Source organism: Condylura cristata, unplaced genomic scaffold (genome assembly GCF_000260355.1).
Source record: "Condylura cristata isolate star-nosed mole 26May11 unplaced genomic scaffold, ConCri1.0 scaffold00029, whole genome shotgun sequence".
Classification (NCBI taxonomy): domain Eukaryota; kingdom Metazoa; phylum Chordata; class Mammalia; order Eulipotyphla; family Talpidae; genus Condylura; species Condylura cristata.
The window spans coordinates 26492057-26519311 of NW_004567130.1; the positions used below are offsets into that span (position 1 = coordinate 26492057).

The 27255-nt window shown below is 44.6% G+C and overlaps 1 protein-coding gene across 5 annotated transcripts in view; it reads right to left on the reverse strand.

The window, feature by feature from the left end:
- Positions 1-27255, reverse strand: part of HECTD4 (HECT domain containing E3 ubiquitin protein ligase 4) — a 120290-nt gene that overhangs the window by 33827 nt on the left and 59208 nt on the right. For all 5 annotated transcript variants that reach the window (XM_012730933.1, XM_012730931.1, XM_012730932.1 and 2 more), the window contains exons 28-52: positions 26987-27162; positions 25940-26075; positions 25679-25820; positions 25411-25577; positions 24248-24394; positions 23418-23602; positions 21779-21932; positions 20480-20760; positions 20069-20258; positions 18898-18979; positions 17769-17971; positions 15841-15976; positions 15300-15482; positions 14658-14822; positions 14102-14271; positions 13123-13238; positions 12128-12231; positions 10203-10364; positions 9935-10083; positions 9333-9412; positions 7299-7462; positions 5196-5433; positions 4028-4164; positions 3481-3607; positions 82-219 (exon numbers count right to left, since the gene is read on the reverse strand). In XM_012730933.1, the coding sequence (XP_012586387.1) occupies positions 82-219; positions 3481-3607; positions 4028-4164; positions 5196-5433; positions 7299-7462; positions 9333-9412; positions 9935-10083; positions 10203-10364; positions 12128-12231; positions 13123-13238; positions 14102-14271; positions 14658-14822; positions 15300-15482; positions 15841-15976; positions 17769-17971; positions 18898-18979; positions 20069-20258; positions 20480-20760; positions 21779-21932; positions 23418-23602; positions 24248-24394; positions 25411-25577; positions 25679-25820; positions 25940-26075; positions 26987-27162 (3932 nt within the window). The remainder of the gene's footprint in view (positions 1-81; positions 220-3480; positions 3608-4027; positions 4165-5195; positions 5434-7298; positions 7463-9332; positions 9413-9934; positions 10084-10202; positions 10365-12127; positions 12232-13122; positions 13239-14101; positions 14272-14657; positions 14823-15299; positions 15483-15840; positions 15977-17768; positions 17972-18897; positions 18980-20068; positions 20259-20479; positions 20761-21778; positions 21933-23417; positions 23603-24247; positions 24395-25410; positions 25578-25678; positions 25821-25939; positions 26076-26986; positions 27163-27255) is intronic.

Genomic DNA, 27255 nt, shown 5'->3' on the forward strand with positions numbered 1-27255 from the left:
AGGGCTCAAGCCTGAGCTTAGGAAACTCATTTTCTTGTTTCATAACAAATGTTTTAGGTGAAGCAAAGAGCAAAGCAAAACCTTTTCGAACTTTATCAATTGTGAACTTGTTTGCTTCATCTTTAATGTCTTCAATGGTGGGAAGATAAAGGTCTCTTGGGATGCCACCATTCTCCTCGTAGAGGAATTCAACCGTCTGTCGGGCAATATCCACCATACCTAGAAAGTATAACAGCAGCACTGGTAACTCTCCAGAGAGCATAAGCCTTCAGATCAACTACGACATGAACTTATAGCCAGAATGAAAAGTTAGGTGAGTTTGTCAAATGGTCTTGTTGAAACAAAACTTCGTAGCTTCCAGGGGAAGGAAGTTCAGCAGTATCGACCCAGTTAAGGCACTCGATGCCTTCCTCTGGGACTCTCAAGACTCTCACACAGAAACACAAACACAAGGTGCAAAGGCACAAAACACTCACTGCAGCACTGGTGGGAAATAAAACAACAAAATGAAAATAGTGAAAGCATCAATACACAAAGTTTTAACATGATGGTGATGGGACATTGCCACGTAGCCATTTCATTTCAGCTAAGGCAAAAAGAAAAAAAAAAAAAGCCCCAGAAACAAAAAACACCATAAGCTCTTAGATAAACGGGAGAGTGAAAAGAAAGAGAGAGCTGCTTTTTCTCTTACTGATATATTTTGATATGGCTTAATTTTTACTACAACAAATACAGACTTATTTAAGAGACAGAGAACTACATCAACTTCTATCTGCTACTGGATTTCCGTTCTGCTTTCTCCGATTTCATTATGTTCATTAGCAACAGCCACTATATTAATTTATAAACCAAGTAAGTAAAGGTCCAAAGCTCAGAAGGCGACAGCACTGTGGGGAACCCAGAGGCAGGGGAGGTCTCACTGTAGCTGCTCAGGCTTAGCACCTACTCCTCTCAGAAGCTGCAGGTATCATAATGCACATGGACAGCATGGCTTGTAAGCGAGGGCTGTCTTCACCACTCTGTCTACCTTTCTTTTATGTGCTGGCCTGGCTGAAATGAAAAGAGGACGCAATCTTCTGAGTATAGTTTAGAAAGAAACTGAAATTCAAGAATGTTTAAAGAAAGAACTGTCAGAGAATAAACAAAATGTGGCTGGAATTTGAAAAACTCTGAGAAAAAAAATCTTTGCAACATGTTCCAAGGGAATACTGGGGGAGAAAACAGACCCTGCTGTCTATTCAGCAGGACTCAGGGACCATGAGAATGTCCAATTAAGGGGTGCTTCCTCAGCCTTTCCTGCTGCACCCTACAATGGAGGCTGAGCCATCCCCACAGAGGGGCTTTGGGGAGTTCGAGCCAGCTCCCTATCCTCCTTTCAGCCTTTGCACTGCCATAAGGAAGGAAACTACTGGAAAAGGGAATGCTTCAGGTTTAAATGAATAGTTTAAATAAATGGTCACACGTGCTTGGATCAATCCTGGGAGAAGGGCTTGGCGAGCTGTGTGTCAGGGAATGTGGGTACTTCTGAACAAATTCCAATGCCAGGAGACTGGCACTGGTATATAGCAGCCTCCTCTGGACAACCTAATTTTCTACTATGTTGTCTACACATTCCCTCTCCAAACTGGGGGCAGTGGAGAAAGCACACTTGACCACAGACATTCAGGGTGGCTCAGAGAACAAACAGCAAAAGAAAGATAAATCCTAATTTAACCTATGTGAAAATAAAGGCACAGCAACCAATGATCACATACCAGAGCTTTCCATCTGCACACTATCGTCACTTTTCCCTCTCTTAGTTTCTCCCAAAGCAGTAACAATCACTCATTTTCCTGAATAAACAGCACTTCATACTTCTAACCCTAAGCTTGCTGACACAGGTGGGCACTGGGTCTCAGTAAGGAGTCCAGCCCGTTGGCTGCCCTGTCCATATGCTGTGGCCTCCTGGCTGCTGCCCAGCCCTGACTACAGGATGCTGTGTTGTCTCACAGCTGTTCCCACATAAGCTCTGTGAGATAAGGGACCACAGCTGTTCCATCCAGAAGATTCCTTATTCCCCAGCACAGCGCCTGCTACATGGGGGCACCTCTTGTATACACAAATCAGTGAATGGACAGAGGACTGAAGAAACATCCTGGATCAAGCCCCCTCATCCTGAAGCCAATGGCCTGCAAGAGGGCTTCGGGCAGGCAGCCAAAAGGTGGCACTGCATTCATCAAGTGAAAGTCATCTGAAAACCAGGTAAGATCTGCTCTGAGTACAATTTTAGATAATGACAATGAATGGAGAGGAACAAATTATCTTTTTAACTGTAGAGTCTACCTCAAAGCTGTTGTTTTGTTTGAACACCCCCCCCCCCAATGGTGTCCCCAGCACCCTCTCATTTCATTTCCTCTTGCCCCGCAACACTCTCGCCTCTGCAGCAACACTGGTCTGGCCTTATACCATTTCTTCAATCACCAAGCTTACTCCCACCTGAACGTGCTCCCTTTGCCTGAAACTCCCAAAAGAGAAGAGTCAAGAAGAATATTAATTATCTGCCTTGGAACCTGGATTGGCAGCTGTAACGGGCTCTGAAGAAAACAGGAAATGGTCACATGTTAATGCTTTGGGAATATTTCCACAGTGTAAGTGTAAACAAATTCTGCAGTCATTAGTCCCTAGCTTTAAGGCTAGAAAGCATGAAAAAAAAACTATACATAAATGTTAATTAGTATAACAATCATTAATAATCAATGCAAGGTTGTATGTGTATACTTACATGTACATATATGCACCAATGTCAGAGAGGGAATTTTTTAATGAGTATCAGGGACTCAGCATATAAATCAGCCAAGAAATAAAGACCTTTTTCTGGCTTTTCTCAGGATCAAAGTTAGAAGAAGAAAAAGGCTGCTGACACAGAGTCAAAAGGAAGCTTCTTGTACCATGTCTGATGGTCAGTGTTGGGAAAAGGCATCTCTGCGTCTCAAAAAGCAGTTTTCACATGGTAAAGAAAAAAATCTTTTAACAGAAATCAGCTATCTGTGCTTACAACTTACACTGTCTGCATTATTCTGTGCTAGAGAACCCATAGCCAGTGGTTCCTGGGGGGTCACACCGTGTTCTTAGGAACTTTATCTGTATGAACTTATTTGTTTCGAGGAGTTACCATTACTGATGTCATTTTAAAAGTGAGGACAATCAGAAAGTCAGGCCACTTTCCCCAGGTCACGCAGCTGGTAAGTGGTACCTGTGACTTCAGAGCCTACATAATTCCTGCGCAGGCCACCCAGAACCCCCAGTGTAGCCACTCTGCCCAAGACACTGAGGTAAGTTAGTAAACTAAGAGAAACCTGACAATGAAAGCAAACTAGATGCAGCAAAGGCACTGGGAGAAGATACTGGTGCGAGTCCGGGCCTCTTTCCCGAGTTATATCTGAGACTCAGCTGCGCATTCCGAGCCATGAGGTGAGCACCTTCGGGAGCCAGAGCACACACCTAGCTGTAAAGCCCCCTTTATCTGGTCCAGGCCTGATTTCCGCTCTGCTTCGTTGCGGAAGCGTCTCCGGATGGTAGGAAAAACCTTGGTCTCCCACGCCTTCACCAGCAGGGCGTAGTGGTCCTCCTGGAAGAAGCAGACTCGTGAACAGGACAGAACAGCTCCTAGGCTCTAGCCCGCATCTGACTTACAGCTCTCACTGAGGTCTTCATCCCACTCAAACGTGGAGGCTGAACGCGGCACGCGGACCTCTGACATGCACCACACACACCGGGAGGGAGCGCGAGACTGGTTAAGCTCCTTTTCCCTCTGAAATCATTTGTGCTCAGCGTGATCCCCAGCTTTACTGCTGAAGAGCTATCAGGGAAGGCCCCTCCTCTAACACCCCAATCACCACTGGGTGACTCCCCATCAGGTGATGTGGAGTTTAAAAAATGAACATCACAGAGTCACTGTTCAAACACAATGACATCACTAACGTGTAACCACGCCTGCCTTATAAACTGACGCCAACGTCGATCTTTGTGAGGGCTGTGGGCTTCTTACCTGGGGAATGTCATCATCATCGTCATCATCACTTTCATCATCTGCAATGGGAGGTGGGTGGGGGTCTGGTCCAGAGGTGATAAAGTTCTCATAGCTGAGCTCCACTTTATAATGGCAAGAAGTGTCACTGTCATATTCTGTAACAAAGTGTAATGACAGTGAATCCTGGCAAAAAAAGACTGGAAAAATCATAAAGTTCTTACCCTGGGATGGTCTGGATTCTCTGCTTTTGCATGACAGAAAGACTCTTAGTACTTGGAAGGATTTTAAAGCACAGTGCCAATGAAGAGTCAGTCATCTATAATTATCCTGGATCCTAAAATAGTTCTTATGGGTACAATTTATCCAACTCCGAAGAACTTCAATAGTTTTTCGCTTTTATCGCAAGAAACAATTAGACTGATAAAAACGATTTGCAAAACCAGTATCTCAAGGGTCAAATGTGGACATCTTTAGCCTGGGAAGCTCAGTTCTAGTAAATTTGATTATGAAATTTTTCAAATAATCAGTGCACCACCTAGGTGCCACAATTATCATTTCATTGGTCTAAGATGTCCTCAACTCTAAAACAATTTTAAAAATAATTTCCACTCTGGGCCCTCCCTGGTGGCGCAGCGGGTTAAAACACAGCACTAAGAAGCTAAAGCCACTTCAGCATGAGTTCGATCCCCGCCTGCCCTGGAAGAGACCCACAGGGCGCGGCAGACCTCTCCTGACCCGCCCACTGCTCCCCGCAGCAGTGTATTTTGTCGATCTGCCTGTTCTGCTCCCCACTCTGTCTCTGGGGAAGCCTCTCACTGCCTCGGCACCTCTGGCCTGTACCCTAGTTCTGTATGAATAAATAAATCTTTAAAAAAAAATTAATTACCATTCTGAAACTAGGAGATACCCTATAAAATTCTGTTTAGGTTGTCTTATAAAAAGCGAATAATCTTTCAGACTTGTATTTCCAAGTGGCAATATGCCACTGACACTGAGTAATATCAGGCTTCCTACATGTGGGGTACAGCAAGAGGCTGCCATGCTTCCTCTTGCTCCCCATTTTCTTCCACTGGGTCTGTTAACCCCATTGCCACTGGCACTAGAACATGTCCACGCTAAATGGACACGTGGAATAACAGCATTCCTGCTCCTAGGAAACAGTGGGGTCTGGGAGGAGGAGGCCTACGTTGCTGAGCGGTGGCCACAGCAGCAATGCGGCATGGTGGCCCGTGAGTGCCAGGGTCTGACGCAATACTGGTGCCAGCATCATTGTCACTGTCAGATGCCATGGCGAAAGGTAGAGCTTCAAAGTTTGCGCTGATCTCTTCTGCCAGATCAGTACATAAGTCGGCAGCATTGCGGTGGGCCTGCCCTTCGGCGTAGGCAAATGGGCGGGAGCCAAAGTTAGCGCGAGTCTTGGTGTTCTGGAAAAGAAATCATAGGACTTTAAAGGACTTAGGCTGGCTGGCTCGCTCACTCACTCATGCAGAACACCCCAAGGGAACTTCACCAAACATCAAACCAAAAGGAAAGTCCCAGCCCTGTGAGAGCTTAGACCCAAGCAGAAGGGCTGGGTAACTGTGGACACTGCTCCCAGCCCGGCGCGGCCAGCCCTGAGGCCGTCCCTCACCTCACATTCTTCTGATCCTCCTTTTTCCAACACTTCCTTTCTGCCTGACCCCTCTGCACTGATGTTCCTGTCAACTGGAACATTCTTTTTTTTCCGATTCCACCTAGTTAGAGCATTTACTGTTCCAGATTGGGCTCAAACATCACTTTGTCAGAAAATGGGGATGTGAACAGATTTGCCTAGTACTTGTTTCCATAAGGCCTACCATTTTTATTCAGTGTGATGGCTAATTTTATGTGCCTGGATGATAGGTTAAACACTGCTCTGGGTGTGTCCTTAGGGGGTTTCCCAGTGAGATCAGCACATTTTAGACTACCTTCCCCATGTGATGGCATCATCTAATACCCCTGAAATAAATAAAAGATGGCAGAGGGAAGAATTTGCCTCATTTTCCCCCAGTTTAGCTGCATAAGGACATCTCACATCACTTCCTCTGGCTCTAGCCTTGGGCTGAATCCCAGCACTAGCATTCCTGGGTCCCAATGAAGACAGACACCATCTGTTTTGCTCACTGTTATGTGGCCAGAGCTTAAAAATTGCTTGGCATGCGGTAGTAGTTGCTCAATAAATATTTGTTGAATGATTAAGTGGAAAAGGCTGAGCAATGCTGCCAACAATGCTCACATCTGTAATTCATTCATTCAAGAAAGCAATAAAGATGCTTTCAGAGGCACGGCATGGGTCCAGACTCCATCAGCTGCTCTAAGTCATTATGAAGACATTAGTCTTCACAGTATGTGCCATGAGTGGAGAGTGACATGATCTATAACACATTTTTGAAGGATCACTATGGCTGCTGTATTGAAAGGCATGGAAAGGGCAAGAACGGGAGGCTGGAGAGCATAAAGAAGAATACTGTAATGAGCTTCCCAAGAAATGCCGGTTGCCACTCAGACAAGTGGTCAGGCACCAGGCATATTTTACAGGCACAGCCAACAAGTTTAACTGGCATGTTTTACACGGAGCGTGATCGAAAGCAGAATCAGGGAAGAAGCCAAAATTTTTGGACTTAGCAACTGGAAGCCTGGGGCTTCTACTCCCCGAGATGAAGCAGCAGCAGATTTGGGCACAGGGCGGTTAGGCTCCGTTTGGACAAGTTAACTCTGACATGTCAACGGGGCCTCTATTTTGGAGATGCTCCCCAGTCTGCTAGATGTATGTGTCTAGACTTCAGGGAGAGGTCTAAGCTGGAGGTAAGAATCTGGGGCCATACACTGAGTAGTAATGTTCTATGGAACATGACACGTTAATAGGTGCCCCTTAAAAAACAAAAGCATCCCAGGGTTAAACATGTGTAGGATACTGAGTTCCACTGAACCTCTGAATCTTTACTGAAGGATTCTGCTGAGTTTCAAACACATCAAAGCAACCCAAGAGGGTCATTTTCAAAACTTACTGACACACAGAACCACTTCACCGGAAAGACCACCAGTTCCCTTCACTGCTGTGGGGAAAGACAACCGAACGGAGGGCGAGGCCGCAAAGCGCTCAGCTCGGGCAGAGGCAGGGCCTCTCCCTCAGGCTTGTTCTGTGGTTCCTTTTGTCACCATGCATCGCACGTGAGGCAGCACAAGGCCAGGTCTGGGCCTTTCATTTTTTCTATACCTGACGGAACAAATTGCTAAGGGGAGTTTTTTTTCCTCAATAAAGAAAACTTGCCTTTTTCTGGATGTGAACCACAGGCCACATCGCACCAGAGACGTCTTCGAGGTAGGGTGCGAGGCGCTGCCCGCAGTAGGTGAAGTACACCCGGCCCTTGGCGGGCTGCCCGGGGGGGGGCGGCGTCCCCTCGGTCCTTTCCCAGCCAACCCCTGCCACGTCGCCTATGGCAGAGAGCAGAAGGAAGCAGAGTAAGAGCCCCCTGACTACAGTGACGGCGCTCGGGTGAACGGTGGGGATTTCACGGGAAACCACACACTGCACAAAAATGAAGGATGATGTAATGGATATATTAAAAAAAAAAAGGCCCCTGTTATTTACTATTAAAAAAACATCCAATTTGCAACCACATGACTATCTTCATGTTTATGTTGTCAGTTACATCTGAAAAAGACAAAGTAAACTACTGTATTTAAATAGATATAAAGCAACACATGAGAAATAAACACTATTTAAAAGAAAAATGGAAAAACCAAGAAAAATATATAGTATCTGAGGTAAGTTAGTTACCAGAGTTACACATTAACTTCAGGGTTTATATGACGGTTTAAAAGGAAAACCAAGGTTAAAAGGGAAAACACTGGATACAATTTTTTTAACTAGAGAAATACAAGTTTTTTCACTTTTGACATGCAGAGGATTATTTAGGACATAAAGTCAGGGAGCATTTTCTCAGTAAAAGTGGAAGATTAAGAAATGGTCTTTAAAAATAAAATTTTAAATAATCTTATTGTTAAAAAAACTGAACTCAAAACATGCTGAGAAAAAAACAACTGAACTCATAATATAAGCTACAGGTACACAGTTAAATCACATCATGTCTTCTATTTAAATGCATTTAAGACCTTTTTGCACGAACTACAAGTCAAGCTGCTCTCTGATGAGGTGACCTGCTCTGGGGCAGAACTGCGAGAGCTGGGAGCACTTCGGCCCCTCTGGCTGTCCTCAGGCAAACTGCCGCTGTGCCTCACTGTAAACTATGGGCAGGTGTGTGAAGTTCAGCGGTCCGTGCAGTATCACATAGGCATAGGCTGCCCAGTAACGGGGGCTTGTCGCTGCCCACCAGGGACCCCCAGCCTTGGAAGGACACCCTGCCCACCGGGAATGCAGTGCAGAAGTGGTGCACTGGCTGACTCTGCTGTGGAAGGCTCTTGGCTGCTACTCCTGCAGACACATTCGCTCAGGAGAAGGTAGTCTGTGTGTCTGGGGCCCAAACCAAAATTGTCTCAAAGACCAGTGTGTTCAAACCGAATACCAGCAAGAAACAAACAGAAGCCCTGACTAATGTTCTCTTCTCCTGCTCTTTGGGCTTAAAGTACTTAATCAGCTGAGCTCCAGTCTGAGTCAGCAGTCTGCTCCATAAAGTAGCAAGAAGTAACTTTGCCAGGAAATTCTTTCCGAGTCATTACTTGGCTGGAAGTGGAAAACACCATGCTTCCTGGCGAAGTGAGATTTAACAAGCAGCGCCTTCTAGGATAAGAGCTGGTAAAATCACCCCTCCCCCCACAGCTACGAGAGTTATCTCTGAGATGGTATGATTCAGTGCTCCTGGCTAAGTGTCCATGAGTATCTCTCACATTCATAGAGCACTTCAGTTTTATCAAAAGATGATGCTAAGATGCTGCATCTGAAAAGTAAGCCAACATGTTTGCTTATAATGCCGAAAGGACAGTGCCCATGTTAACCACTGCTGGAGCCAGGAGGGGATCCCAGTTCATTTACTGTAGAGATCCAGCATTACCTGGAGGCTAAAAAGAAGAGGGGTAAGATGTCTTTACTGAACTGAGTGTCCAGGTGACTAGGCAAACTGAGCTAGACCTGATGTTTAGGCCTCTTGGAACAAAGTCTGTAGCAGCAGCTACTAATAATGCATTTTGAAGTATCTCATGGCTAGTAGACAGTTAGGGTTAATCGGGGAGAGCAGGGACAAACTTTTCTATTCCCAGTTGCTAAATGCATTTAATGTTACTTATTTAGATCAAAACCTTGGGATAACAGAACATGTAGGGTTAAAAAAAAACAAACCACACTCACCAGGAGACAGAGTCACATCTAAGCGAACACTCTTCCACTGTAGTAAGCTGGAGCCATTGTAGTGCACCGCACGGCCATTGCTATGAAAATAAAGAGAAGTCAAAGTCAAGGCAGAGCAAAGAGGCGGCAAGCTGAGCAGTGAAGGGGCAGGAGTTTCCGAAGCTCCAGCATACTAGGTGGAGAGACCCTCAGAGCTATTCTCTCCTTAAACATGAATATACTTCCAATGGGCATTTTATATATTTTGAGGAAGAGAGATGATAATATCACTTTAGTATTAAACTACCACAATAGTATTTCTCAAAGAGAATTCACAAAATACAGAAGAATATGGGTTCAGATCTATTTGGAAACAAAGATAACAGGTTTCTTATTGTAGGAAAACAAGGAGTCTTGCTAATGCGAACTATAAATCTCCCCACAGAAGGAGATTTCATCATGTGATAAAAGTATGTCTTTCACAAAACTTATTTCAAGACAGAAAACTATTTTGGTTTCTTAAACTCCTGTAGGTACCTGTGGAAAGTTACTGTTTTCTACAATACAGTTTGGGAAATACTGGTCTACAGGGCTTTTCAAAAACAACATTAGCAGCCACTTACTTATGAAAAAGACAAGTGCCCACTGGGTTAGTCCAAGCCCCATCTCGTTTCTCTGCCTCGGTAGCAAAACCAAAGGAAACAATTGGTCCAGTGTCATCATCAGTATCTCCATAGGAAACAATTTCAATTTCCCAGTAAAAAGAAGGGGCCTGAAGAAACATCAGAAGCAGGCAGACAATCAGAGGGCTCAGGCTGGGCCCTTGAACTTGCTTTTTCTGTCAGCTTTGAAGGAAAGTGGTGAAAGACAGTGCATCATGTGATCTCTCACCTGAACTGGCAGTGGGGAGGTGGCATAGATAAATGTGCCCCGGGGCAGACCGCCCCCAGCGCTGGGGTCAGCCAGGAAGGTGACAGAGGTAAGGTGAGATGAGAACATGCAGGCTCGCACGGGCGGGAACACCCGAGAAGGGCTCCAAGTAATCTCCTTGGGCTACATTGGGGGGAGAAAACTCCATTCAATAAGCTGCAAACACAGTCCCCTCACCCTCTTGAAAAAGAGAAATATAACTCCATCTAATGGTATTACATCTTTGTTTATATCGAAAAAACCTTTTCACTTTCTCCAAAGGAAACTTCATGTAAAGCAAAGCAGTCCTCCCCTTCGCCCAACCCTGATCTCTTTGAACTGTTAATTCCGACAGTCCCGTGCTTTACACTTACACACTCAGAGTGCTATTTCAATGTCCCTTTACATCATTTATCTTGTAGTTACAAGTTAGGATTTAATTCCTACACATGTACTTCTCCTATACACCACACATGCCCAGTTCCTCACCCCTAATTTTCCCAAAGTTAGTTAAATCAGTAATCAGACTGTATTCCTAGGCTTAACCTACAACTCTGCTGCAAAGGCGTAATATGGCAACATTTCTTTTCTCTTTTTCAGTTCAATACATCACATTTTCACTTTCATAATTTGCAATACAGATAGTCATTCAAATTCAAGCTTCTCCATCAGATGAAAGAATGCATCTTCTTAACTTATCAATTCCATCTTGTCCTATGAAAGCCCTGAGAGATGCACCCAGAGATCAGCTCCAAGGGCTTGCTTGAATACTGTCACAGCAAAAACTGGAGACAGTGTGGGTTTGTAACAACCAAGGCCTGAATGACTAACGTGAGGCACAATCTATGCTAGAGCTGCTTTTGGTTGACAAAGTCCTCCATGTCCATCCTCGACAGAAGGCAGAAGCCCAGATACAGTACATACTGCAGAAATTTATTTTTGGTTAGAAATTAAAGCTACATCATCACAGTAGTATGTTGGCTATGGTAACTGACAATGCTGAGATTTCAGATCACATTTCTTCTTTTATGTATTAACTTTTCATTTTGGAATCACTACAGCCTTACAAAAAAATTGCAAGAATGCAGCAATTTTTGTACTCTTACATAGATGCACTAATTTTTTTGAGATATGATCCATATATATATATACAGTTCACACATTTCAAGTATAAAATTCACTGGATTTTAGTATATTCATAATTATAAAGCCATCACCATAATCTAACTTTATAATATTTTTGTTCCTTCTAAAAAAAAACCCCTGTACCTGTTAGTAATGGATCCCCCGTCCCTGGTAACCCCAATCTCCTTTCTGCCCTATGGATTAGCCCTTTCACAATATGTATGTAGTCATTTATGACTGGCTCCTTTTACTTAGCGTAATTTCAAGATTTAGCCAAACTATGGCAAGTATCACTACGTTAGCCTCTGCTGGTGATCCTCCAATAGGCTATTCCCTATTTTATGCACTTGTTCAAGAGTTGATGGATGTGGGGGTTGTTCCCCCTTCTTGGCTGTTATGCACAGTAATGTTAAGAATACTCATATATGTACCAATTTTTAACACTTTGCCGCTTTTGGTTTTTAATCACTCTATACATACATACATACTACGCTTATGAGAAGGATTACAGATCTAAATCTTTTAGGACTTTTTTTTTTGTGTTACTGGTAACACAAAAAGTATTTACAATTTAGTGAGTTCTGTTCCTCTGCTATAATGTCCCAATAGTCAAAATGTAAAATCAGGGTGCTCTAACATTCAAAGATGATGACCTGCCAATGCAGAGACTGCATCTCCAAATGGTTTTTCACATGCTCAGTCTCAGCATGAGCATGCCCTCGATATTCCTGATGTCATGTGGTGCAGGCAGGCAGGAGGTGTGCGCACTGCTGAGGGCTCACCTGTCTCCGGTCAGCCTGCAGGGGAGGCGGTGGGGGCCGAGCACAGTCACGGTAGAGCATCCTCAGCCTTTCACACTGCACCTCCACAACTGCCAGTCGCTCTCCTGGAGGGGCACATGGAGTGTGTGAAGGTAAGCCCCACAACCCCAGAATGGTGCACTGCTTTGGGAATAGGGTCACAACATATAAAATGCTTACAGAGATCACTCAAATTCTTATAAAAGAGCAAAGATCCTGACTCTCTTTGTCTTCTAGATGGAGCTTGTCGGCACAGCCATGTGGGTGAGCGTGTGGATTCTGGAGTTGGGCTATTCGATCAAAAATCTGGCTCATCGATACTCAATATTTACTGTTCACTTGCAACATGGGGATAATAACAGGCCGACAGGGTTGTTGTGAAGTGAGACAGAACTGCAGCAATAGAGCATCATAGCCCTGGCACAAGGCAAGCATTCCACGAATGGAAACTATTATTCTCATCATCTACCAAATGAAAGCCAACAGTCTTATTACCTAAACGCGTTTTCAAAAACCCTCTACTCAGTGGACACCTCCTGTGAGCAAGGCACAGTGCGGGTGCTGGGGAATGAGGAGACAGACGGAGGGAGGAAAGGCATGTGCAAGCACACGCAGCGGCTGCAGTGCGGCGGCTAATGTGCACCGCTGTAGGCGCAGACGCACGAGACGGGCTCCTGCAGAAGCCAGGCTGACCAGAGACACCAGGAAGTGATAGCTTGGGAGAGAGAAGATGCGGGGTTCTGGGCAACTTGCTACTGAGAAAAATTCTTGAATAGTCAAAAATCCTGAGTCTTAGGAACAACCTGGACTCCGACACATACTGCTATGCTTTAACCCACTGCGCCACCAGGTTGGGCCAGACAGCTTTTAAAACATTCGTAGGTCTGGGGTGAAGTTAACTTAGAGCTTAGCTATTCCATAACATTCCACATAAAATGATGACCATGTGGAATAGGAAGGAAGACAGGAGAACTTACCGGCGCTGCATTCCTGGGCAACCAGGTTAAGAACTTCAACAGCTGCTGGACACTGTTGTATGAATTCTTCACAAAACAAGCTGTCTTCCAAAAGCTGGGCCATGACCAGGCATGCTCTTAATGTTAAAAGATTTACAATATTTCAAATCATCATTGTTGATTTTCTAAAATATCAACTATGAGAAACATTTCAGTCAATTTTGTCCCCTATTTTCAAACAGGGTTCAAACTCCCCATTCCTGTTGCTTCTTTCCTGAGCTGGACTGCCTTGGAGTTAAGAGCCAGGAAATAACTTCTCTTTTTCCACCCACCCTGTAACTGCTGTCATCATGTGGACAGAAGAGAAAAATGTCACCATGTCCACTATATGGAGACACAAAGAGCAAGGGGAGAAACCAGCTTTTCCTGATGTTAGTATTCTGGGCAAGAGGTCCAAACCCTTGGAAAATCCATGTGCTCATCTCTCTTCCCTGACTTCAAATCCTAATAGACTTCCGGGAAACTTCATTATCAAAACAGAAACTTATTATGGCTTTTTAATAGTAAACATTTTTCTGCAGGAAAAAATGTTCTCACACCACTATTGCTACTGGCAAACTCTGGCTTTCCTGTCACCAATTTGGAGAGGACTAGATCAGAGTGGTATTAACTTGGCCTGACCCATCTTCAAAAGGCTTAGTGGTGAAGGAATCCCTGTGACAGAACAACGTTCTTCTCTCACAGCAATCAATGTGTTTTAAATAACACACTGCAGCTGTTTACTTATTGCCTTAGGTGGACGCTAATTTACAGCAGAGTGCAGGAAGTCGGGGTGCCACAAAGCTGTCCTAGCACAATGCCAGAGGATGGCTTCTGGTATCAGTTTTGCATTTGGAGCTGGAGAGCTGCTAAGCCCAGAATGGAAGAGCCCGACAAGGACCCTCACCTCTGCGACCTGCTACCACCTCAGCACATTTGGGGCACTCTGAAGGGTGCTCACCTTGTTCTTATTTCAGCCAGAAGCCGAACGACTGCCATCACAGGAGCTGACCCATCTCCTGTTGCAGGAAGTGAGGTGTGAATAGAGAGACTCCCCTCCTGAGGAAGCAACATGGACTGGACTGCCTGTACTACCTTCTCAGTAATGGACAGTTTATGAAGAGGCAATGCCTGATGGTGGTGGGGGGCATGGCAAAAAGTTAAATTCAAGTAGTTAGTTTTATAAGAAATGAGGGTGTTATTACTTTCTGGAATTAATTCTCAAATTTTTAGTTAACAAATTAAAATTACCAACACAAAATTGCATACTAGGTCAATACTTTTAAAAATATAATACATTGTGGAATATTCCTAACAAAAGCAATGTATTTGCTGTCTAGATGAGAATTTTCACGTTACTATTAAGTAATGATGTAAGTACATAAATACACCTCACAAGTAAAATTTAAGATTACACATATTTGTGCTTCTGTCCTGTGTATGTGCATATGATTTGCTGTTGCAGTACGGTTACCATTTGCAGTGACAGTTTATGACACATTTAAAAATCACCTTACCTCTGATCTTGGAACACAAAGTCTAGACAATGGAATAGTCAATGTGTCTGATGCTTGCGAAGTCTTTCTACAGTCTATGTGTGGGAATCTGACTGTAGCTATACCTTCCTGTTCATTGATAGAAGCCACCACTCCGATGCTTCCTGATATTCCTCTACCTAGAACCTGGAGACACAGACAGGTCATCACCACCTACCAGTTTTGGTGCTGAAAGTAGCGTCTCATGCAACAAGTGGGAAGAGTAAACTCACTGCTATTATTACCAGCGTCACAGTAATATTTTATTATAATGCAGATACCAAAACCTGATTATTAATTAAAATAATAGGTCCTAAACCTTATCAAGGAGATCACAATGGGCCATAATCTCAAACTTGCAGTTCTAGAGTAGTGCCAATATTCATGACAACAGAGGACAATCACATTTTAGTTAAGAGCATATAGCACTGTACTAATAATGTAATAACCTACCGCATAATGTAGATCGGAATTCGGGAATTTTTCAGAGTCCTTAATCCACTTAAAAGAATAAGGATTTTTGTCTAAGTACGTGGACAGCATTTGCCTAGAGTTACCTAGTTTATCAATGGATGCTTATATACGAGGGAACGCCATGACTTGGGAAAAACGGTGGCTGCTTACCTGAACCTCAGACCCTATCTTGATTGTCTCTTTGAAACCTCCAAGTGCACAGAGTGCAGCAACAGCCTGGCGGGCAATTCTCTGAAGTTTGGCAAGCTTTCTGCCACTGCTGCTGCCATTTTCCAGAATGCTTTCTGCATATTTCCCCAACTGTGGAATGTACATCAGTGCCCGAGACAGAACCTACATACAACAAGTGGCACACACAGAAGTAGTTAAAGCTTTGGTGTTTGACAGGAAGGCTGGCAAGGGGTCTACTACAGTACCCGGGGGCCCCATGCACGGAGGGATTCTGCATACGAGGATGAACAACTGACACTCTGCCCACTTCTGTTTTATGAGGTAGGATGGAACTGGAGATACACCACCTCAAATTACAGGGGCATCAAATACTATAGTAACAAAACGAAAAGCAAAAAGTGTGTTTGAAGGAAAACTCACAGCACGCTGCATACTGCTTACATCTCAACACCAGTCCCGTGCAAGTGATGTTGCGAAGGAACTTCTCGTTCCCTCAGGTAAGCAGAAAGACAGTTCTAACCTTTTCTGCTGTCGTGGTCCATATCTGAGCAGCATTTGATTCAGGGGCCATCAGCAGGCTATGAAGCAAGGCGATCACCTCTGCAGCCATGCTGTTTGCCACATGCCCACTGATGAAGGGCCGGACAGGATCGGTCCTACAAATGTCAGCAGGGAAAATGGTAGAAGCCTAGTGAGGATTAAGAATGCAGAGAAGTGGGGCCCTTCCTAGTGTGCAAGGGATTAAGCCTCAGCACTGTGGAGCCATCTGCAGCCTTCAGCACCAGTGTGATCCCCGGCCAGGGAGCGATCCACATGTCGAGGCAGACCTCTCCTGCACAACCCTCTGTTTCCCTCAGCAGTGTATTTCAGTCAATCTGCCCGTTCTGCTCCCTACTCTGTCTCTGGTGAACCCTCTCAACCGCCCCTGAGCCTCTGGCCTACACCCCAGTTTTTGTATGCATAAATAAATCTTTTTTTCTTTTAAAGATTTATTTATTCATACAGAACTGGGGTACAGGCCAGAGATGCAGAGGGTGAGAGGATTCACCGGAGACAGAGTGGGGAGCAGAACAGGCCGACTGATGAAGTACACTGCTGAGGGGAGCAGCAGGCAGGTCAGGAGAGGTCTTCCTCGACATGTGGGTCACCTCCGGGGCAGGCGGGGATCAAACTCATGTGGAAGTGGTTTAAGCCTCCCAGTGCTGTGCTTTAACCCGCTGCGCCACCAGGGAGGGCCCAATAAATAAATCTTAAAAAATAAAAAAGAGGCCCTCCCTGGTGGCGCAGCGGGTTAAAGCACTGCATTGAGAAGCTAAAGCCACTTCCGCATGAGTTCGATCCCCGCCTGCCCCGGAGGTGACCACATGGTGTGGCAGACCTCTCCTGACCCACCCGTTGCTCCCCTCAGCAGTGTACTTTGTCGATCTGCCTGTTCTGCTCCCCACTCTGTCTCTGGTGAAGCCTCTCACCGCCCCAGCCTCTGGCCTGTACCCCAGTTCTGTATGCATAAATAAATAAATCTTTAAAAAAAAAAATAAAAAAATAAAAAAGAATGCAAAGAAATGGCTTTTAGGGTTTGTATCAGATAGAAACATTTTCTATTTATAAAAAAAAAAAAAATGCGGGGGCTCTCTCTGGTGGCGCATCAGGTTAAAGCACCACATTCTGAAGCCCTCTGAAGCCACTGCAGAACAAGTTTGATCCCTGGCCCCAAAAATGACCCACATGGCGTGGCCAACCTTTTCTGACCTGCCCGCTGCTCCCCTTAGCAGTGTACTTGGTTGATCTGCCCGTTCTGCTCCCCACTCTGTTTCTGGTGAAGCCTCTCACTCACCACACCTCTGGCCTGTACCACAGTTCTGGAAGCATACATAAATAAATCTTAAAAAAAAAAAGGGGGGGTCTTGGAGAAAAAGTTATCATTAGGAAGAAATCACTTTTCTAAATAACACTCTGTTTTGGTAACTAAAGTATCCCCAGAAGCAAAGCTCTCAAACTCTACTGCAGAATCTATGAGATCATAGAAACACATAGCAAACTCACAGAGGCAACCCCACCCCTGCTTCCTACTCTTGCCAATTCAATTTACAATCAGAACAGTGGTCAGTGCAGTTTGGGAGAAGTGACAGCAGCAACCACAGTCCAGTAATTCTAAAAAAAAATTGAGATTGGCCCCTAGCGGGGACAAACCTCAAAAAAAAAACCAACTCTCCTCTGCGTCCGGATAGCCTCTGAGTGAGGAGCGCCTCTCCTTGTCTGTCTCAGACTCCTCGACCTGCTCTCACTAGGGGTCCTGAGACCTGACTGGGGGAGTGATTGCTACAGCCACCGGGACTGTAAGCTCCTCATTTCCAGGTCAAGGGGACGGAATAAAGTGAAAAACCCTGAAATGAACCCATGGTGAAGTAATCTAGACTGTGGACAGAGTCTACCTGAGAAAGATTTTACCTAGCCAGTTCAGAATTCCTCTCACGGCAGATGGAGGTCTGGGCAGTTTTCTTCTTGTCGCCGGTGGACAGCCCGCTCACCATTTCTGGGTTGACTGACTCCACAGGGGGCCCAATGCTGACGATGAGGCCCGACTGTGCCCACTTGGTGGCTTTGCGAAGAGCAGCGGCAGCCTCTTCAGTGATCACTTCGCAGCAGCCACCCTGGGGCAGTTGGAAGACAGTCACCATGTTCACTTCAGGCTTCATTCTGGCAGCAGACTTTTACAAACCCTTTTCCTCCAATTACCGCAGCAATGCAGGCTCAATTATAAAAAAATCCAGATATTGAAATACTGTTTGTAGAAAGCTAAATTTTCATAAACAGCCCCTGCCCTCCCCTGTCGCCAATCATGGCTGTTGTCCTAGGTATTTTCCAGCAAGTTCTGACACAGTCACGGGTGCACCACACACAGCTTTTCAGTTTATTTCTGTCAGTCATCAGAATGTCATGAATGTGTTTCTGCGTCTGTACAGAAGGACCTACGACCCTTTTCCATTGTGTGGTATTTACTATATGAGCTAACGATTCCTTGACCCAAGCCCATATATATGCATCTGTGGACTGCTTTTTACAAACTGATCTGTGACGAGCGTGTTTGTCTCTGGAGGTTGGAAAGGCCCATAAAATCCACTTGAACAAGAATGGAATGATTAATCTTGCTTTATTTTATCTGACAGGTGAAAAATGGTGTTTTGCTGTTGTTTTCCCCCTTTATTTATTTATTAAGCAACTTGTGAGCCTGGGCAGAGTTTTATATTTTTATGAGCCACTTGTCTTTATTATTTTCAGTTATTACTTTTTGAATCTTTTACTTATTATCATTTTTAAAGTATTTTAAGGTTGTAAATAGAGCTAAGGAAAAATGACCAAGTCGAAACCAAGATTCTTTTACATTTTAACATTAATGACAAATTGATTTTGATTAGTTCTCTTGAAAATGGCTCAGTTCAGTCACTGATTTCAATTTATCACCCTGCCTTTTTGTGGAAACTTGAACTTATTTTTAAAAAATTCTCTTGAAAACCTAAAGCATGGCGATGTTTTCAACTGTGGCTTTGTCAGAGGAATGTCTCCACCTCAGGCCTACCTTGGTCATGTCTCGATCCATTTTCACGACTTTCTCCATGTTGGCACCAGTGCCAAGCCGGAACGGCCGTCCTTCTGAGCTACTACAAGGGAAGGCAGACAGAGAGCCACCTCTACACACGCGGCCACAGGCAGGGCTGCTGCAGTGTGCTGGAGCGGCTCAGTGGGGTTACCCAGCACCATGCAGAACAGGCTTTGAAAGTCCACACTAAGACTCACTTCCTCAGAAAAGGAAATGAGTGATCACTGTTTATTTATAGCAGCTTTAGGGACCTAATAAGAGCTGCTTTTAGAGTTGAATCTATGAAAAGGATGTGCAAACCGAAGAACTGGGCAAAGTGCCCCTGAGCCGCTAACAGAGAGGCACATGGCCAGCCACCGAATCCCAAAGCCAGGGGCTATGAGCAGCAAGGATTGGTGGCCTGGGACGAGTGACGGGATCTCCCTTCTTAGTAAGTCAGCCTTTTCTGACTCTCACACCTGGCTCTCCCAAAAAGCTCTTGCCAGATCTGTACTATAACTTGGAGGTTCCTTATCTAAAGCACTGACCTTCTCTGACATAGACATGAGCCCATCAGAGCTCACACTCACAAAGGCACATGGGCCCACATCCACCCAACCCTTTATTTGAAGAGAAGGCTCTTCCATCTAGGACATACCCCTCGTCTCCTGTGGCAGGTATCCCTGTCATCCTGCACCCCACTAACAGTGTCCAATATGTTTATCATCTTTAGACAATAATTTTATTCCTATTTCTTTGTTAGATATTCATACCATTCATACTTCAATTCAATAAAGCTATTACAAAGTTTATCTTACTTCTCCAACTCAGAGTGAATGGCAGCCCTAAACCTGACAATGCCAATACTTGGAACTGAACTACATTAATCCCTCTCAAAGCCCAAGTCACACGTTACACTCTCCACAGCAATACATCCATGTCAGGGCTCTCGCTGTCTGTTGGGTCTGGGGAGATAATACCAGGTTGTGGTTAAGAGATTGCTTTCTGTGATCAGAGAGACCTGTGTCTGTGTTTCAGTCCTGCCTCTCTTTCTCCATGTATCATAACAGGCAAGATAAACACAGGAATGTTATGAGGGCTGAGGCAGTTAAAATATATAAGAGGTTTCTGACGTGAAGAGTGCTTCATAGCACACAGGTCTGACAATCACCTTAACAATGGCTGAAGAACTTCATGGGAGGACTGGTCTTCCCTCTTGTGGATAAAGATAGAGAGCTTGCCATCTACTGCTTCACTCTCTTCTCCAGGATCTTTATCTCCTTTTAAGGAATTCTTGGGACTGGCTTTTGTCAATGTAGTGTCAGGTTCAGAAGCAGTTGGAGAAAGAACTGTCTGGCATCCTTAAGCAAATAGGAAAGTCGCAGTGTTATTTATGTAGCTCCCTTAGAGAAGGAATATACTGGCTTTGGAAACTCTCTTCCTCCCTCTTTTCCCCGCTTCCCACATCCTCACCCTCAGCCAGAGGAAGTAGAGTCACAGCTGTGACAAATGAAAGCCCAGTCTGTCCACCCACAGGAAGTGGACATTTTGGGGCCTCTTTTCCTGTCCAGGATCTGCTCACCTGGGACTACATAATCTGCCAGCTTTGCTAAGAGCAACGAGGCAATCTTGGACGCTGGGTCACTGGGGTCCTCCTGCTCACTGTTTAGGGAAGGAACAGAGTAGCTCCACGGCGGGAGCTCCACATTCCCACAGTCTTCTACACTCATCAGCGGAAGTGCTGCCCGGCACAGCTGAAGAATGATGAGGACCAGCTTTGGAGATGGCCGCTGATCAAGCAGCAGAGAAAGGAGTTTGGACACACAAGCCGGCTGGCTCAGGATGGCTTTACCAATGTGGCTCCTGGAAAAGGAGGACAAAAGGGACACAAAGCTCAGGAAGCTGATCTACAGAAAATCAGAAGAAAGAGTTCCTTAAAAGATGTTCAACGGAGTATCAGATTTCATGAGGAAGAGATGGATTTGGTACTAGGTTTTTATAAAGGAGAGCTGAGATTTCTTATAAACATCTGATGAGAGTTCACAATTGGTGAATGAACTTAAAAAGAGATTTTCTGATAGTTCACCATAATTCACAGAGCACCAAAGCTTAGAAACACAAACTGGAGCTTTTTGGCTTAGTGTTTCTTCCTTTTTAAGTGCTTTAAGACCAGACATCATACAAAGGTGTAGAGGCCTCAGCTCCCTGAGACATGCCATAGCCACTATTTATTTCACGAAGAAGCCAAAGAACAAGATGTCTCTCATAGACAAGATTTTGTGGGCCTCAAGGCTCCACATGCTGCTGTTAGACTCTCTGACAACATCTTCTTTTAAAGACATTGCTTGAGAAAGCAAGTTAATTACAGGTATGAACTATTTTTTAATCTTGCTATGATGAAGGTAAGGATTTTTGGCTACTGAACTCATCTGCTCTGACTTAAAAGATGAGCAGCTTAGAGGGGAAGAGGGGGTGGGCATAGGAACAAAGGAAGGGGGCCTAGTGGTCTCCATTAAGGGTGACTTGGTGATGGGGGTGACGCAGTAAAGAAAGACTAAGGAGCCTTGTCCCCTAGATATGTACAGTGTTATAAACCTATGTTACCCCAATAAAGGAAAAAAGGAAAGAAAAGAAAAAAAAAGATGAGCAGCTATTGCCAGCAAAGTATTAAAAGCAACTGGTAATATTTTATGATGTAGATATTCACCAAAATAACCCTGGCATTCTGGAACTAAATACAATGTTTTAATCTCCACCACTTTTTTTGGGGCAGAAGCAGGTCAGACGAGCCTCAATGGAGATGTTTCAGAAGACAATCCCCGCCAAAATGAACCTTGATCACACAAAGGAAAGCTAACTTTCCTGCCTGGGCATTCCATACCTCGAGAGATCATTGAGAAGGCTGAGCACATCCTGGAGAGCATCGTTCCCAGCAGCCTGGTTGCCACAGCATTCAGTGGCTCGGGCAAGATGGTTAGTGAGAAGGCTGGACACCTGGCGGGCTAGCCCTGAGTGAACAGCCTCTGTGGAACCCCCTGCAGAGTTGAAGAGAGGAGAAGAAGGTGCAAATCCAAGGAAGCCACACAGCCTGCAGGGAGCCAAGCCCTCCTCTCGGTTGCCCTGGACCGAGCTGTTCTTTGCTCAATTTCCTTTGACTTGCTCACGGTGCACTAGCCACCCCTTAACGTCTCCTCATCAGATAATCCTGGCACATCCAGAGGGTTGTGAATTAAAATGGAACGGAATTAATTCATACTCAACCCATGAAAATACTGCTACCGTTTTACTATGATTAAAAAAAAAATCTTGATTTGTAACTTATACCCTGCTCTACTCTAGATAAACTGCCTTTCTGGCCCTTCCATTTGTCCTTAGTATCACAACCATGCCACCCCCTCCCGCATTTCCTGGAAAAGCCACAAAAACTGCCATTTTCTGAGCTTCCCAAGCTCTCCCAGATTCCAGTGCCTACACACACAGTTACCTCCCATTATAACCCACGTGTCTGCTTCTTTGGGAAGCTCTGCTGAGCCCTAGCCCACCTGGTCTCAAGGAACCTCTCTGCTCCCACAGCACTTCCCAGGGACCTTGATTATGGCCTGGCTCCACTGTAATTTCTTTCCATTGATCTGTTCCCCCCCCCCCATAGTATTTTTTAAAGGGAGGAGTAAAAATGCCTTATCCATCCTCTGCCTGGCTCTCAAGCAACAAAATACATAGTAAATAAACAAACAGATAAATGAATAAGTTACATACAAAATCCTGGATATTATGAAGAAATTATCCCTCAATCTTATTTTTAAGTTGAATTGGTAACTAGATATATAATTTGGAAATAGCACCTTGAAAATTCAACTGAAAACGATCTCACAAAAATACTTATTTGGAGACTGTCAGCAGTGCTGACAAGAAGAAAATGAAAAATATCTTCTCAATGTCATGGGATTGTTGTACTCCTCCAGGTTGGTCATCTCCACCACTACCCAGTTTCAGAGAAGTATAATTGAAAATAAAAACTATTTATATTTAGGTTGTACAATATGATGTTTCAAAGGTATATATTAAAATACACGTCATGTCACACTTCTGTTTTTTTTTTCTGGTGAGAACACTTAGCAAATCTCAAATGTAAATTAGGATTATGCTGTTCATCATGCCAACTGCAGAACCTATTCATCTCACGCACCCGTGACCAACAGCTCCCTTCCTTCCATCCACCTTCTGGCTGGATGTATTCTCTGGTTCCGTGAGTTAGACTTTGTCAGAGTCCACATAAGTGAAATCCCACAGTATATTTGTCTTTTTGTGTCTAGCTTATTTCCCTTGTACAATGCACCCCCAGATTAGGACATACTTCATGTTTTAACAGCCATACATTTTTGCAGAAGTAAGGAGGGAGTTGACCAAACCGCCCATCTGATTAGGTTAGTACAGTCTTTGTCTCCTATCCAGTATAAAACCTTAATAAACACAGCCATAGAAGAAATTGATGAGCTCCAGAAAGGACTGCCACTTCCTACCTTCTTCCTTCTCCCACTCAACGCAGCGATTGGCAAGCACCTGGAAGGCTGCCCAGGCCATGGTGGCCACCTTCTGCTTCTTGGTCTGTTTCTCGCTGGAGCTGGACTCGGCCTGACTGCTGAGGCTGCACAGTCGGTCCATGAGCTGCACAAGGCCACTGCGCACCAGGCACTTCTCCTCACTCCTGAGCCAGGAGAAAAGGGCCACATGAAGTAGACAGCCTGACAGCCCTCAGGAACCTCTCACTTTTAGAATCAGTGATCAAAGGGGCATAAAACTGACAGTCTGGGTCTCTGTCTACCACTTAGGATACTGTCATGTGTAACTAAACAAGAGAAATACATTTTTTAATGAGGGTTTCCTTCCCAAATAATGAACTTTTGGTTTTAGATTATTCATATAGAAAAGCAAGGTAAAATTTGATGGGGTCGACTCAAGACTGCCACAATAGAAAAAATTTTAGTTATCATAAAGGGACTCAGAGAATGGGTCTGTAAGTGTTCACTACCTTCAATCTGCTAACCAGTGACTATGGTGGGAAATAAAGGTGCACAGGCAAAACAATCTGTGCCAAATGTGTAAGTGATTTCCTAGGGGTCTTTTTCTTTCCTTTAAACCTCCCTATTTTCATTATGTAACGTGACCCCTAATGGTCACTTTCGGTCATGTAGGAACTTAATAAGACGGAATTTACACAGTAACTTTAGGTGGCTTTCAAAGACAAGCGGATTGAATTAGAGCGATAGTGTCACTGAACAGTCAAAGCCAGAGATTGTTTTTTATGACGATCATGTGTAACACCTGTAACAGATTGCGCCCGTCTGCTTACCTGGTGTAAGGAATGGTGCACAGGAGTCCGATGCTGTTTGCGCAGGCAATAGGGTAACGTGCGCACAAGGACACGACAGAAGTCATGGTCTCGCCGAAGGCTTCCTGGGCCTGCTCGACCATCCCGCCACAGGTCAGCTCTTCGATTCTATGAGACAGAGCCAAAGCTCAGGATTCCTGAACCGCATGAGCAGCAGTGACAGTGAACACGAGGGCAGGAGGGTTCTTTGGAGGAAACCCCAGAGGGTCTTGATGAACCGAGAACTTGGAGATTATCTAACTCACTCTTTCCCACACTGCAGGGCCACAGAAGAGGGTGGGGCAGAACTCCTAAGTGTGGTTGATTAAGCAACCACACTTAATCAAGGCCAAGTGAAGCAGGCCTCCCTTCCGTGGGAGTGCTCAGGGAATTTAGCATGGTTAAAGTTCACAGCAGCTCTGTGACACTGCAGCACCCAACACTTCAAACCCTGACTTATTTAATAATGAAATCATTTGCTTGAGATACCTCTGGTATCTCCTGCAGCACTGCCATGCAACTGTAAATAACGATGCCGATATTAGGAGATATTTTCTGGAAGTCACTAGGGCAATTGTTAGGCCACCGATACCTTGTGGCCACCTCTATGGTTAGGTGGGCAGGTGACCAGTGTGAGCCAGGGACAACATATGTTCATATGTTTATGTATTCTTGAAGTTAGTCTTCAGTCTCTCTCTTCTAAATATTAAATTACTATGTTATTATTATCAGAGTTCTGACAAGGGGCCTGACAGCTTTTAGAGGGAATAATGAGCAAGGTGACTTTTATTTTCTGTTAAATACACTAATTCTTTTTTGTAAAAGCACATACCATTTTTTCCTTTTGCTGTTCCTGAACATTGCAGAAATTTAGATTTTTTAAAAATAAATATTAGTTTATTTTTACAACATTTTGTGCATTTTTCCACCTCAGCTGTAATCCCTGTGGGCTTCCCATCACCAAATCACCCATGTGTCATCACCATAGTCCAGAAAGCAGATACCATTTTTATAAAAATAAGCATATAACATTTTAGGGGAAAATGTTTGCAAATCCAGCAGTCTATGTTTTGATCCTGAGTTTAGTCTTTGGAATGGCTTTGCCCCTTCCAGACAGGAAGGTATAAGCTTGTAGCACAACTGACCTGGGCCCTCCCTGAAGGACCATAGTCACTGGGCCCACAAGATGTGTCACTCCCCCGACCCGCACGGCCGCCGTCAGCAACTCCCGCATATGCACCAGGGCCTGCTTGCGTGTGTTGCCCCGCCGCCACCTTGTCTGTGCAGCCAGAAGGAAGCTGCTGCTGGACACCTGAAATGCATGAGAACGAAGGACACCTGACTCCTGCCCAGGGTCGCAGGACCCGGGCAAGCTAGGTGCTATTCATCTGCCGTCAGCAGACTGGGACGTACTGCTTGGTCAGGGTTGGTGCCAATGAAAGCAAACAGCTGCCCCAGCAGGACGCTGTAGGTGGGCTTGTCCCGGCTGTCCTCGATGGCCAGCGACTGCAGAAGTGTAAAGGAGCTGCTGCGGTGGCTGGTCACATGGCGTCGCCTACAGAGAAAAGAAAAGAGCATAAGAGCGGCAAACCCAGAAACCTACTTCATTGGTGCTTTCACGAATGTGCTCATCCAGCTGCACGTGGGAATCCAACCTTATCATTCCTTACTCACCTCTGATTTGCTCTAGTAAATTCCAAATCTTCATTACCAATCATTTCCAGATCAGAAGGAGCCGACATACTGCGGAGGAAAACAGGCTGGCGCACAGCATGAGATATCACCTTGGTTTCAGAAGCTGATTTACAAGCTGGAATAGAAAGGAATGAAAAGGTTAGTTTCTGGCAATCAGTGTGTAAGACGGCAGCAACAGTTGCAGGGAACACAGGACAGAGGGCAGCCTGAGTGTCACTGCCAGGGTGAGAGCTCAGCCACCACTTCAGCCAGCAACACAGTCATGACTTTTAGGCCAATTGTTTTTAACCTGGAAAAGCCAGAAACCCAGGAGTCATTGTAGACTTCTCTCTTAAGGGAGAGGGGCTGGGAGGAAAACAAGTTCCCTGGCCCAACGATGTCCACTGGGCAAGAGGGCTAGAGAACATGGGGTCTTTCATTGAAGAAAACTTACTTAACTTGCCCTTAAGGGTGAGAAGTAACATTTATGGGCTGTTCCCAGTAGTGGGGGTCTGGCTAAAATAAGGATACTCCTTGATTTCCCTGAAATCTATTTTTAGCATCACAATGAAATGTAACCAAGAAAAAAAAAAAAAACTAGTAGTAGAAATTCATGCTACAAGATTCCACATAGTAAAAATGAAAGGCAAATTAAGCTCCAAGTGAAGAAGAAAACATGATGCATTACAAGATTCACAATGTTGACATCTAATTATATATGTTACTATCAAAATAACAAACCATGTAAACTAAAAATAAGAGGCATGTGGATTATAAAAATGCATGCCACTGAGCTCCTTAGAGGCTCTTAGGAAAAGTAAAGAGGCAGGAAGGAGACACCCTGAGGCTCAACTGGCTCACAAAATATGAAGTCGATGAACAGCATTTCTTGGCTAGAAAAAGTAAAAGGCAAAATAAAATATGCTGAAATTACCTTTTTCCCTCCTTTCTAGGTAGTACACAGAATGATTTCTCTTTTAAATAGTTGATGCATATATTATGAAGAGACTAGTGCAAAGCCTGAGGGGGGCTGGATTTGAGCAGTACCTGGTGTTTCTGCAGGGGTCCCCGAGATGCTTCTGGTAAGGCCAGACTGGGCAGCAATGGTGACATGCAGCAACAGCTCGGCTCGGTTCATTAAACTCTTCACTAATGTCTTGGTTTTAGTCAGTGGATGTGATGGTTTCTGAATCAGAGAATTCACTTCTTGTAGGAACTTCTCCCTTTAAAGGAAGGTTGATGTGCATTTAGTCCACCTCCAGTTCACCAAAACCATTTTTTTTAATTATTACAAAAGTTTATTTTTACATCATTTT